Consider the following 11,619-nt stretch of genomic DNA (forward strand, 5'->3'; position numbering starts at 1 on the left):
GTCGCGGTGGTGGGCCGACCCACCGTGTGGGCGCCCGTGGCGCCACCTGAAGTGCATTGGGGCGCGCGGCGAGTCGAGACCGGTGTGCGGAGACTGCGGGATGGAGGGCCGAGTCTCGGAGAGCCAGACCAGCACCCCGGGGCGAGGCGGCCCGTGAGTCGCGCTGTGCTCCCAGAGGGGTCCAGGCGCCTCTGGCGCGGGCGCAGGTGTGCGCAGGGCGGACACTCGAGGCTGCAGGGCGGCGGGACCCGGGGTGCGCCTGGCGAGCGCCGAGGGCGGCCGGCAGCCCCTGCCGAGGTGCGGGCCGGGCGGGCTCCAGGGCCGGGCCCCCTCCTCCGCGGCCCGCCCCGCCGCTTTGATGGAGGTGCAAACATTTGGGGAAGGGCGGGGGTGTCGGGACTGGGCCGGGCCGGGAGTTACAGGAAACAGGCGCGCGGGAGCCCATTGTTGGCCCCCGGCCGCCCTGGCCCGCCCGGCAGGGTCTGATATGGCCGCGCGCGGCCAATGGGCAGCTGTCCGGCACTTCAAAGGCCACGCAGCCCAATCCGCCGCGCCCCCTCCGCGGCAGTCGCGGCTCTATTTATGGGGAGGGGACCAATTTCTCTCCCCAGAGACCGACTCTAGTCTTGCCTTGCGGGAGTTCAAGGGGAATCTCTCCTGTCCCTCGCCCCTGTCCCCCGCCCCCGCCCCTTCCCCCCACATCCCGATCCTGGCCCTTCTCCCGCGGCGGTGCTGCCACCCGGGCGCTCTCCGGGTCCACCACTTCTCTTGGAAGAGCCGCGGCCTAGAGGGGTGAAGGTGGCTCTCCGGTAGCAAGGCAGAGCTCGGGGAGGTGGGGCGGAGCGGGAGGGAGGATGAGCGCCCCGGGCACGGAGAGCGCGGGGAAGAGCCTGCAGTGCCGAGTGGACCACCTGCTGAGCGCGGTGGAGAGCGAGCTGCAGGCCGGCAGCGAGAAGGGCGACCCCACCGAGCGCGAGCTGCGCGTGGGCCTAGAGGAGAGCGAGCTGTGGCTGCGCTTCAAGGAGCTCACCAACGAAATGATCGTCACCAAGAACGGCAGGTGGGTGCGCGCCGGCGCTCTGGCGGCGGGGGGTCTCTCTCGGCGGACGCTGTTTCTCCCAAGAGGACTTCCTTCCTCGGTTAACAGCCCTCGTGGATTCCTAACCAATTATTCTGGGAATTTCTGTGTGGAAGCTGGGGAGGAGGAACTGGAACCCCAAGTCCTCGAGGTGCCTCTATTCGAGGTGCTTGGCCTTTGGCGCTGAAAGCCTTCCCTAAAAGTTCTCTTCTGCGGCTGCCTCCAGGAGGCCAGGGGACAGTCTGCAGACCGCTCGGGCCCAGGACGTGGGAGGGCTCCGGGAAGGGGAGAGCCTCGAAGTTCCTTTGGAAGTTCTCAAGGAGGCCCCGAAATGAGCAAGCCTCGGGCCAAGCTTCCAGCCTCCCGCTCAATGGGTCAGGTCCCAGGTCCTCCTGCGGCGCCCTGTCTTTTCCAGGAGGATGTTCCCAGTGCTGAAGGTGAACGTGTCAGGCCTGGACCCCAACGCCATGTATTCCTTCCTGCTGGACTTCGTAGCGGCCGACAACCACCGCTGGAAGTACGTGAACGGGGAGTGGGTGCCCGGGGGCAAGCCCGAGCCGCAGGCGCCCAGCTGCGTCTACATCCACCCCGACTCTCCCAACTTCGGGGCCCACTGGATGAAGGCGCCCGTCTCCTTCAGCAAAGTCAAGCTCACCAACAAACTCAACGGAGGAGGCCAGGTAGGCGTGCTGGATCGGGAAGGGTTGGCCGGCCAGGCGGCAGGGGTAGGAGGGCACGGCCTGGGCAGCACTTTCTGTGGGGGAGATCTTGGAGGGTCGCTGCTGGACGCGAGGTGACCTCTACCCTGGAGAATCTGCCACAGCCTTCTCCGACTAAATCCTTAGCCCTGTTTATATTGAACTGATAAAGGTACTCCAATTCTGGGGACCAGGGGATGGGAGCCCTCAGGCCTGAAGGTTTCCTGCAGGTCTGAATCTGGCAAGTGGCCTGGTCTCACCTAGAGGGAGAAAAGAGACCAGCTTGGGTGGAAAAGGGGTTGCTCGGCTGCCCATGAGCACAGTGACTTAACAAACTTGCTCTTTAGTCTGAAATTGCTTCTGGAAGACCTGAGACCTTGAGAGCTGCACACTAGCCTCTTAAAGGCAGCTGTCCCCCTTCTGGAGGGCCCTAGTGCTCCTTCCCACCAGCCTAAGGGTTCTCTGATGGGTGGTCACTGCCCTTAGCTGTGGCATCCCAATCCCTCTTCCCCACCAAGCGGTGGGGAGCCACACCCAGGACCCCCGTCCCTCAACAGCAAAGGCTGTTCTTGGGAGCTGGAGGGCTTTCTGCAGTTGGGTGCATCTCTCTGGGACAGCAGCTGGAAGGATGTTTTGTTGTCTGGAGCAGGGACTGGGGTTGCCACCATGGCTTTGCCTGTCTTCCTGGAAAGAGTTCTGCTTGGTTTTGACTATTTCAGATCATGTTGAACTCCTTACATAAGTACGAGCCTCGCATTCACATAGTGAGAGTCGGCGGACCCCAGCGCATGATCACCAGCCACTGCTTCCCAGAGACCCAGTTCATAGCAGTGACAGCCTATCAGAACGAGGAGGTGAGGGGCCAGAGCCCTGCACTGGGGAGTCTGGGGATGGGAGGCCCCGCCTCGCAGGGTGGCGAGGCCACCTGTTCAGTATCCTTTCACCTCTACCATGACTCAAGTGGAGGCAGAGGGGAAAAGTCTCAAACCCTCATCCAAGCATCTCCCCCTGCCACAAACACAACATGTTTTCCTTTTTAGCTACATATAAACTTGTCTGAAACTGGAAACATCTGCCAGATGCTTGAAATGAAAAGATGCCTAAGGCGTTTAGGCTGAGTTCTGTGAGGTGCTCTTGGGCGGCACAGGGGCATCTCCTGAAATCTTCCACAAAAGATTGGATGGCACCCTCCCCACCAACACAGTGTGGAGACTGCGTTCCAGTGCTGGTTGGGCGTTTGCAGTTAATTCTGTCTTCCCTACAGCATAGAGAGTCACGATTGGTTGGTTCAGTTGTCAGTGTTGACCAGAAATGAAAACTAGCAAGTGTGCTACTATTTCCTCAGCAGCCCCAGCTTATGTTTTGAGCCTTTTTGATTTATACACATGGGATATTGTTGGGAGTAGACTAAATTTATTACGAATTCACTCAGAAATTGGCATTTGAAACTTCTCATAAATTTGCTGTTTTGCCCAGTTTCTCTGTTACTTCAGACCCAAGTAGAAAAATCCACCTGGAAAGAGTTCTGATTGGTTTGAAATATTTTTAGGTGTTTCTCAATTTCTTGGTGCTGAACTAAATCCTCTGGCTAATGAGCAATACCCTACTAGATACACTTTCTTGTTTTTCAGATCACAGCTCTTAAAATTAAATACAATCCATTTGCCAAAGCTTTCCTGGATGCCAAGGAAAGGTGAGAGAATTCTGACTCTACCCCTTGGGCAAAGAACCATGTGGAAAGGCAACGTATCTTCTGATGTTTCTCCTCCGTGATAATTTGCTGCCCTTTTCCCCCGACAGGAGTGATCACAAAGACATGATGGAAGAAGTGGGGGAGAGCCAGCAGCCTGGGTACTCCCAATGTACGGTTTGTTGCCTCTGCCTCCCCATGTTCAGGGCGAGAATTGCTGAAATCTAGAAGCCAGAAATGGAGTCCACCAGGATCTGGGTGTGGCTGAAGAGCAGAATCACCTGTGTGTGCCCTGAGGCTCACGGCCTCTGGTGTGGAAGCTGCCTAATCCCTGGTCTTCAGCCTGCCCTCCCTGGGGCAGCGGATGCTCACAGTCAGGGGCCACTCAGCTGGATTCATTTTGCTGAGGCAGCTGCAGTGCCTGGGAGGAGCTATTGGGACCTTGGTGGAAGTTTAGACTTGGGCAAGAAGAGAGTCTCTTTCTGTTGCTTTAGTCTCGCCATCTCTCCGCCTTCTCCCGCACATTCACGTGTTTCTCCAACACTATTCTGTCTTCTAACCTCCAACATCTTCGTTATTCTTGTGACGTTTATCTAGATCATGATATATCATCTTTGAGATGGTTCCCATTCCTTAATCCTAGGGACTCAGGAGGCCGAGTCAGGAGGACTGCAGGTTTGAGGCCAGCCTCTGGATCTTAGTGAACCCCTGTCTCAAAATGAAAAATACAAAGAGTTTGGGATATAGCTCAGTGGTAAAGCACCCCTGGGTTCAACCCCAGTACCGAATAAATAAACAAACAAATAAGAGAGAGGGAGGGAGAGATCCTCCCTTTGTAAGTGGTTGCAAACTGAAGAATGGAGCTGTGGGAAGCTTGTGAGCTGCTTTCGCCGCTTAACCTGCTTCGGTTCTGGGGATGGATCATCAGCTTGCTGGTTGTGTTGCAGCCATGGTTGGGAAGCTGAGCGGTTCTGCTGTGAGTCTCACCTCTTCAGGAGCTACCGGGGTTGGAGCCAGGTGCAGATATTTGCAGTGACCTCCATGAGCCCGGGGAGGGCGTGGAGCAGTTGAGAACGGACCGTGGGGGGAGCGCAGGAACCAGCCTGGCACCCTCCCTGAAGCACCGTCTTCTATTCACAATGGATGTTGGAAACTTGTCATGCAGGCTAAGTTAACGTGGGGCTTCCTCGGGAGCAGAGGTGAAGGGGTCCCCAGACAAGGGAGGGGCTGCGCATTGCTCATTCTGGCAACTGGAGCAGAGTAGTTGTCTCCCTGAGGTTTGCTTTTTCTGAATTTAAAAAACAAACTTCACAAGAAGAATGACGACATTGGAGCGTTAGAGGACAGAACGGTGTTGGAGAAACTTTCTCGTGAATACACGGGAGAAGGCGGAGAGATGGAGAGACTAAAGTAGCAGAAAGAGAAAACTAAAATGGGGGCGCTGGCGAGGAGCAGGGGAGGAGGAGCAGGCTGCTCTGGCTCCAGGGGTCCATTCGCCATGCCCTCTCAGCTGATGGAAGGCCACCTGCCTTGGCTTGGGGCGTCGCAGGGTCCTCGAGTCTTACCGTAAATCTGCTGTGGTTGCAGCTCAGGTCACTGGTAGGCTGTCCCGGGTTTACCTGGGTGCCCACAGGTTTGAAACCTTGAGCCTGTTCCACTAAGTGTGGGCTGATGTCCTGAGACGGTGAGGTGTGGGCGGCCCTGAGTGCTGCTCAGGACCCTTACCTCCCCGGGACTCCGGGGAAAGCACCCAGCTCCCGCTTTCCCTTCTTGGATAACAGCCGGTACCCAGGCCAGTGACTCAGCATTCTTTTCTCACAGCAGGGGGGTGGCTGATTCCTGGCACCGGCACCCTCTGTCCACCGGCCAGCCCCCACCCTCAGTTCGGAGGCCCCCTCCCTCTGCCCTCCACGCACGGCTGCGAAAGGTACCCGGCCCTGAGGAACCACCGCTCGGCCCCCTACCCCAGCCCATTCGCTCACCGGAACAATTCTCCGAGTAGGTCACAAGCCTAAGTCTACCGGGGTGGGGGGCTGGAAGACCCCTCTGGGGAGTGTTCTGCAGCCAGAGACCTTCCTTTGGAGATCCATTTCTCAGCAGCTTCAGAGCAGACTTCCAGCTCACTTCCAGACCCCTGCGGCCGCACCTCAGATCCATACCAGGGCTTCTTGCCCTCCAGTGTGCCTCAAGTCTAAAATGGTGGGCTCTGGGCTGCTCTGGAAAGCTTTGGGGGCCCAGGTGTGGGTGTTCATGTCTCTTTCTGAAGTGATCCTGCTGGATTAGCCACGCACAAGGATTCCTGACTAGCCTAGTCGGGTATGGGACCTATGGCATTCCAGACCCACCCCAGATCTACCATTCCAGTAGCTGGGTTCGGGGGACAACGCTCCAGTGGTCTGATGCTTGCTTTCATGTCCTGAAGGCTGGCACAGCCTGTACAGACCCCCTGGCCTAATTGTCTCAACCACTCTGTGTGCCCAGACTGACTTTGGTCTGCTCCAAATGGAGGAAAATGGCTAAAGAACACCATAAAGCAATTAAGCCCTTACAGCTGATTTGGAGTAAGAGGAATGGTCTTTGGGACTTGTTCAACCAGCTGAGGCTGGAAGATCCATTTTTAATTTGCCTGCAGTATTGGTTTCCGTAGCCATTCCACACCTATGAAATAACCTGCGGGGGACAGGCCGGTTGAAGGGACATTTATTTTTAAAGTTAGGTAATCGGGCTGCGGGCGTAGCTCGGTGCTAGACTGCTTTCCAGCAGGAGCGAGGCCCTCCTTTGACCCCAGTACTGCAGATGAGCAGCAAGGACAGGCAGCTCAGCAGTCCCTAACTGAGCACAGGCTCAGGCTCCACAGAGCAGAAGGACCTCATGGTGGAGGAGAAAACCTGGGTTTATTGGGATAATTTTAAAATGTTTTTGGCGATAAGCGTTCACCTGCTGACCAGGGAAGCAGCTGGTGAGTGATGTTCTGTGTCTGCTGGGTCCACATGGGTCCTTAGTGCTGGGTGGTCCCCGTTGTCAGTAGCGTTCACCTCGCTGCTCTTGGAAGGTCCCATCCGGTGACCGTGCTGCCTTACGCCCTCAGCCTGCTCGGACAGCTCATCTGCCTGCTTGTCCATGCTGCCGTCCCATGACAACTGGCCCAGCCTCGGGGTGCCCGCCCACAGCGGCATGCTCCCTGGGACCCACAGCCCCAGCCCGCCCACGGGCTCCAGGTACGTATGTCTGGAAGCTGTGCACATCCTCCGTGGCCGCAGGCTGGGTCCGTCCCTCTAGGCCTTCTCTCTTTCTGCCACAGACCTGGGGGCAGGTGGGTATCCATGTCCAGGGACCCTGGCTCCTTGACTGCTGAGTTCTTGCTCCATGCTGCTCCTGGCGCGTCTCCTGGTGGAGCGCACCTAAGGAAAGCTTAGTACTTAGTACTTAGTACACGGCTTTGCCGTGTACTATTCCTGGGATGGATGGGTCTCCGAACCTCTCTGAGCCTCAGTTTCTCCCCCTGTAGAAAGAATGCACTAAATTACTCTGGCTTCAGCCTGACTCCTAGAGGGTTGTTGGGATCACATACTTTGAAGTGTTTTACAATCTTTTCTGACAGGAGCTAGCTCTTCAGTTAAGGAAACAAATTTTTTTTTGGCTTTTCTGTGGATATAGGGTCACAGTCCTGAACATACATGCAGGCAACAGGTAAAGAAAAAAGACTTTTTTCCTTTTTTCCACACAGAATTTTAGCATAGTTTAATGGAGTTCACTGCTGTGTGCTTAGACCAGAGGGTTTAGTAAGTGTTCTCAACATGGCCCCCCACCCCTTGCTGGCTGCTGCTTTTTTCTTTCCGGGTACTAGGGATGGAACTCTACTGCTGAGCTACACCCCTAGCCCCTTTTTATTTTTATTTCAAAACAGGGTCTTGTTAAGTTAGCTAGGTTGGCCTCCAACTTGTGATCCTCTGGCCTCAGCCTCCTGAGTCACTGGGATTATAGGTTGTGTACTGTGCCTGGTGACACCCTTGTTTTACCCTGGAGACAGCTAGAAACATAGTTGGAGGCCAAGTCTACTTTGCCACAGCTGAGGAAAGGCAGGGCTGGACTGGCCTCTGGTCCAGCTCTAGGGCCTGTCCCTCATCGCCATTCGGCTGATTTGAGGTACGGCAGGCAGTCTCCTGGCGAGCTGAAGGAGCGACTGTCTCAGACCAGCCTTCCAGCAGCGTCTGGCCTTGACCCTGAGAATCTCTGCGGTGTCCTGCAGCATGCTATTTAGAAATGCAGGTGCCTGGGGCCCCCAACACTGGCTCAGGGCACCTGAGGAGTCTGCCCGCTGCTGGAGAGCACAGAGCCGGCAGCCTGCTGTCCTCGGTAGCAGAACTTTCCAGTGCCCTGCGGGAGCTGCAGTTTGTGAATACCCTTTCCTGTTCTCTTCCTAATGGTGTTGCTTCTGGGGATAGAGGTGGTAGGAGCTTCTGTACACTCATAGCGTGGTTGGGAGTCATCTAGCGACACGGAGAACGTGACCTGCCGGAAGCCAGGCGGTGGGATCAGTGTGATGATCAGGAAAGGGGTTCTGAGCCTTGGTCCCCAACCTCTGCTGGGCCGGGCTTTTCCCGGCCCCTGATTGCTGTGTTCTGTTTCAGCCAGTACCCCGGCCTGTGGTCTGTGAGCAACGGCACCATCACCCCAGGCTCCCAGGCAGCTGGGGTGTCTAACGGGCTGGGGGCCCAGTTCTTCCGAGGCTCCCCTGCACACTATGCGCCCCTCGCCCACGCAGTGTCCACCGCCTCGTCCTCAGTCTCCCCACCGTATGAAGGGGCTGCCACGGTCACGGACATTCCTGAGAGCCAGTACGACGCCTCAGCCCAAGGCCGCCTCCTAGCCTCATGGACACCGGTGTCCCCGCCTTCCATGTGAACCCAGCCCTTGTGTCCAGGGTGCAGTGGCTCTGCTGTGGCCAGCGGTGCTGATTGGATCCCTGCTAGGCACCAGATGTCAGCTGGTGGGGCAAGGAGATGCGCCTGGCCGGCTGCAGGAAAGTCAGAGGGGTCTCCGCCAGGTACACCCACACCCCTCGCTCGTCCTCTGCAAGTGCCGTGTGACTGCCAAGGGGACGGTCTGGAGAGGACGTGGGGCCTGGTTTCCCATGATTCATAGAGGAAAACCCTGTGCCGGGTCCTGAAGCTAGGCATTTGTTTCTCCCACAGCAAACAGGGAGACTTTGTAACAGAGTGTGTCCCCTCCGCCGGCAGACAGCACACTTTTAAACCTCTTCCTTGTTGCTTTCCAGTAGTTAGAGTTGAGCTGTTAGGGACAGAAACAATTCAGAGTGAGGACAGCAGATTGTAGCTGAACTGGAAGTTTGATTCCACTGCCCTCCAGAAGGGGTTGATTTTGAGTGTGTAGCTAATCTCTTGTATTGTGAAATCACCTGTTTTATATTTTCCTTTGACAAAAAGAGTAAGCAGCCAAAGACAATCGGCAGAAAACCTTTTCTGCGAAATAAAGGCAATATACAAGATTTGGTTGTTCCAGTTATTATTTAAAGCCCTCCTTTGGGATGAGTCTACTCTTTATTATGGTTGGTGGAAACGACTCCCAAAGAACATTTTTATCTACTATGGACTTTGATGTACTGCAGACATGGAAGTGAAATTTGTACATATTTAGAGCTAATTGCCACAGAATGTAAATGATATTGAGGGATTTTTCGAGAGGATCAAGTAACACAGATGAACATGGACAGTGACAGGAACAAACTGATGTGTTAAAGGTCAGGGTTGGGTGTCCACTGGACCCCAGCACAGAGCGTGAGTTGAAGCAAAGACATTGTGAAAGCAGGAGGGTGTGGTTGCCATGGCGACTTGGCCACAGCAGCATTCAGAAACCTCCCCGCTGCCCGTCGTGCTGGGCTGGGGCAGTTTCTCCACGTGGCGGCAGAGGCCTTAGTGCTGGCCCTGCTTCAGCCTGGTGTTCCAGAGCTGCAGGTGGCAGTCGGTGGGGCTCAGCTACCAGGTGTTGGAGCGGTAACATGGTCCTTGGAGGTCAAGTGGGAAAAGGCGGAGGGGGCTGGCCCTTCCCAGAGCGGGCACTCAAACTTGACCGCTCCATCTGTGGGCTTCTCTGGACTCTGCCTGACATTTCTAGGATATGAACTATTTTTTTGCCTTCTTGAGAACAAGCCCAGAGTTTGTGAATCGGTGGATTTTCAGTGAGACTTGCTTTCCAGGTGGGATGTGCTTATCATAAAGTGCCACTTAGGACTCCTCGTTCAAAGCCCCTGTCAGGAGGCTGGCTGACACTGTTGGGGGAATGAGTTTTGAGTAAGTCCACTTCCAGCGGGAGTCAAGCCGGCCCAGTGGCTGGACTGGAGGTCCTCTCCAGAGAGGTGCTGGGTCTGCTGGAGAAGGGCCAGGACCTTAGGGAAGGAGGCCAGCAGGGACAGGGACCATCTTTTCCAGAGTGGCTGGCATCTCCTGCCTCTGATCACCCCCACTGCCCGGCGGGCTTTGGTGTGCTCCTGGGTTCTCCTCGTGCCTTGACTGACCGTTAGTAGTGCTCGTACTGTGGGGAAGAGGAGCCCAGGTGGGCTGGAGGAGGCTGCAGGTGGACCGTGCCCTGGGGACACGTGGCCACCCCACTGCTGGGACCACAGGGGGCTTCAGGCCCTTCCTCAGGGGCCTTACGCCAGGCTGAGCGAAGCTCCACGTGTGGACAGTGAATGAGGTCTTGACTGCTTGAGTCTCGAGAGGTCCAGAATTCAAGTTCAGGGAATCAATACCTTGATCGTCCTGTCTACACAGGACAGTATACAGTGGTATACAGTGGTGACTATAGAGTGGGAAAAGTCAGATTTGGTATAGAAGACCTGGACTTGAATACAGCAATCCCCCCTCTTCCACGGGCAGGCTTCAAGGCCTCAGCGAACGCCTGGAACTCCAGCAATGTCACATATCTACACACAGACACGGCCTGGGCTTACACTTGGGCTTGGACTCCGTCACGTATATATAATGTAGACCTGCAAGGGAGTTTAATTTATAAATCAGGTGCAATGAGAGATTTGTGTCTCTGATCCCAACAGCTCGAGAGACTGAAGCAGGAGGATCTCAAGTTTGGGGCCAGTCTCAGCAACTTAGCAAGACCCTGTTGCAAAATTTTAAAAAAGGGGGGTGGTGCTGGGGATGTGGCTTAGTGGAAAAGCATATGGGTCAATCCCTAGTACCGAGGGAGGCGGGGAGATTGGCAGTAATAATTATTAGTGAAATGGAACAGTCAGAGCTATGTATCGTAATAAAATTGCCAGCATCACAATTCTTGTGCTCTGGGGCTGTCCTTAGTAAGGCGTGCGTCACTGAACACAAGCCCTGTGGTGCGGACAGGGCAGAGGGAGCAATGGGCGGCCACAGGGCAGGGGCGAGTGCATGGGTAGGGTGGACAGAGGAAGGTTCACGCCCGGGTGGAATGGAGCTGACTGGCACACGATTCCATCTGCTTCTCAGAACGGCGCACTATTTAAAACGTACAACTGGTTTTTATATCTGGAATTTTCCATTTAATATTTTCAAGCTGAATTTGAAAGAAGAAAAATTGTGGATAAGGGGTAACTACTGTAGTCACTTGTCTTACTTGCTGCAAGACTTTAGGAAAGTTGGTTATCTACTCCAGAAACTCAATTTCCTTGCCTGTAAGAAGGGAGAAAGAAAACACTCATCCGCTGGGCTGCTGGTGAGAAATCAGACAACAACCTTGTGAAGTAGACAGAAACAGTAGCGTGTGAGACAGGCACTGTGGTTATGCTCATGAGTCCACGAAGGAAACCAAGCCCATCTCTTTATGGACTCCAGGTTAATGCTGTCTGTGTGAAACTCGTCCAGAGCTGAAGCCACCTGTCCCAGTTTGGGATGCAAATCCCTTTCATACCTGCTGAGTAATACCCCGGAGTTATTTCTCTACCAAAATTCAAGTGGGCTTTCAATTATTCATGAATGAAACACACGTACTTCACTCTTCAAAAAGGAATGATGCAATCAGAGTTCCACACCTTTGGGGTTCCAGCAGGGACTGACCAGGACATGAGGGGAGAGTGACCTTCAAAAATGTTTCCAATGACTCTCAGCACTAGAGGCTCCATGGTCTGATGACCTCCTTTCTCCTTAGGGAGG

At 55.2% G+C, this 11,619-nt stretch overlaps 1 protein-coding gene across 2 annotated transcripts; it reads left to right on the forward strand.

Moving 5' to 3' along the window:
- On the forward strand, nt 1–8,956 carry TBXT (T-box transcription factor T). Of its 2 annotated transcripts, none has more exons than XM_079148613.1 (8): nt 1–1,060; nt 1,494–1,758; nt 2,496–2,630; nt 3,408–3,469; nt 3,577–3,638; nt 5,288–5,464; nt 6,555–6,684; nt 8,098–8,956. In XM_079148613.1, the coding sequence occupies exons 1-8, from the start codon at nt 855–857 to the stop codon at nt 8,369–8,371; spliced, it is 1,311 nt and encodes a 436-aa protein (XP_079004739.1). In that variant the 5' UTR covers nt 1–854; the 3' UTR covers nt 8,372–8,956. The 2 variants fall into 2 exon arrangements, with proteins under 2 accessions (XP_079004739.1, XP_079004740.1); XM_079148614.1 differs by having other exon boundaries at nt 5,291–5,464.
- The last annotated feature ends 2,663 nt before the right edge of the window (nt 8,957–11,619 follow it).

The sequence above is a fragment of the Sciurus vulgaris genome, assembly GCF_902686455.1.
Source record: "Sciurus vulgaris genome assembly, chromosome: 7".
Classification (NCBI taxonomy): domain Eukaryota; kingdom Metazoa; phylum Chordata; class Mammalia; order Rodentia; family Sciuridae; genus Sciurus; species Sciurus vulgaris.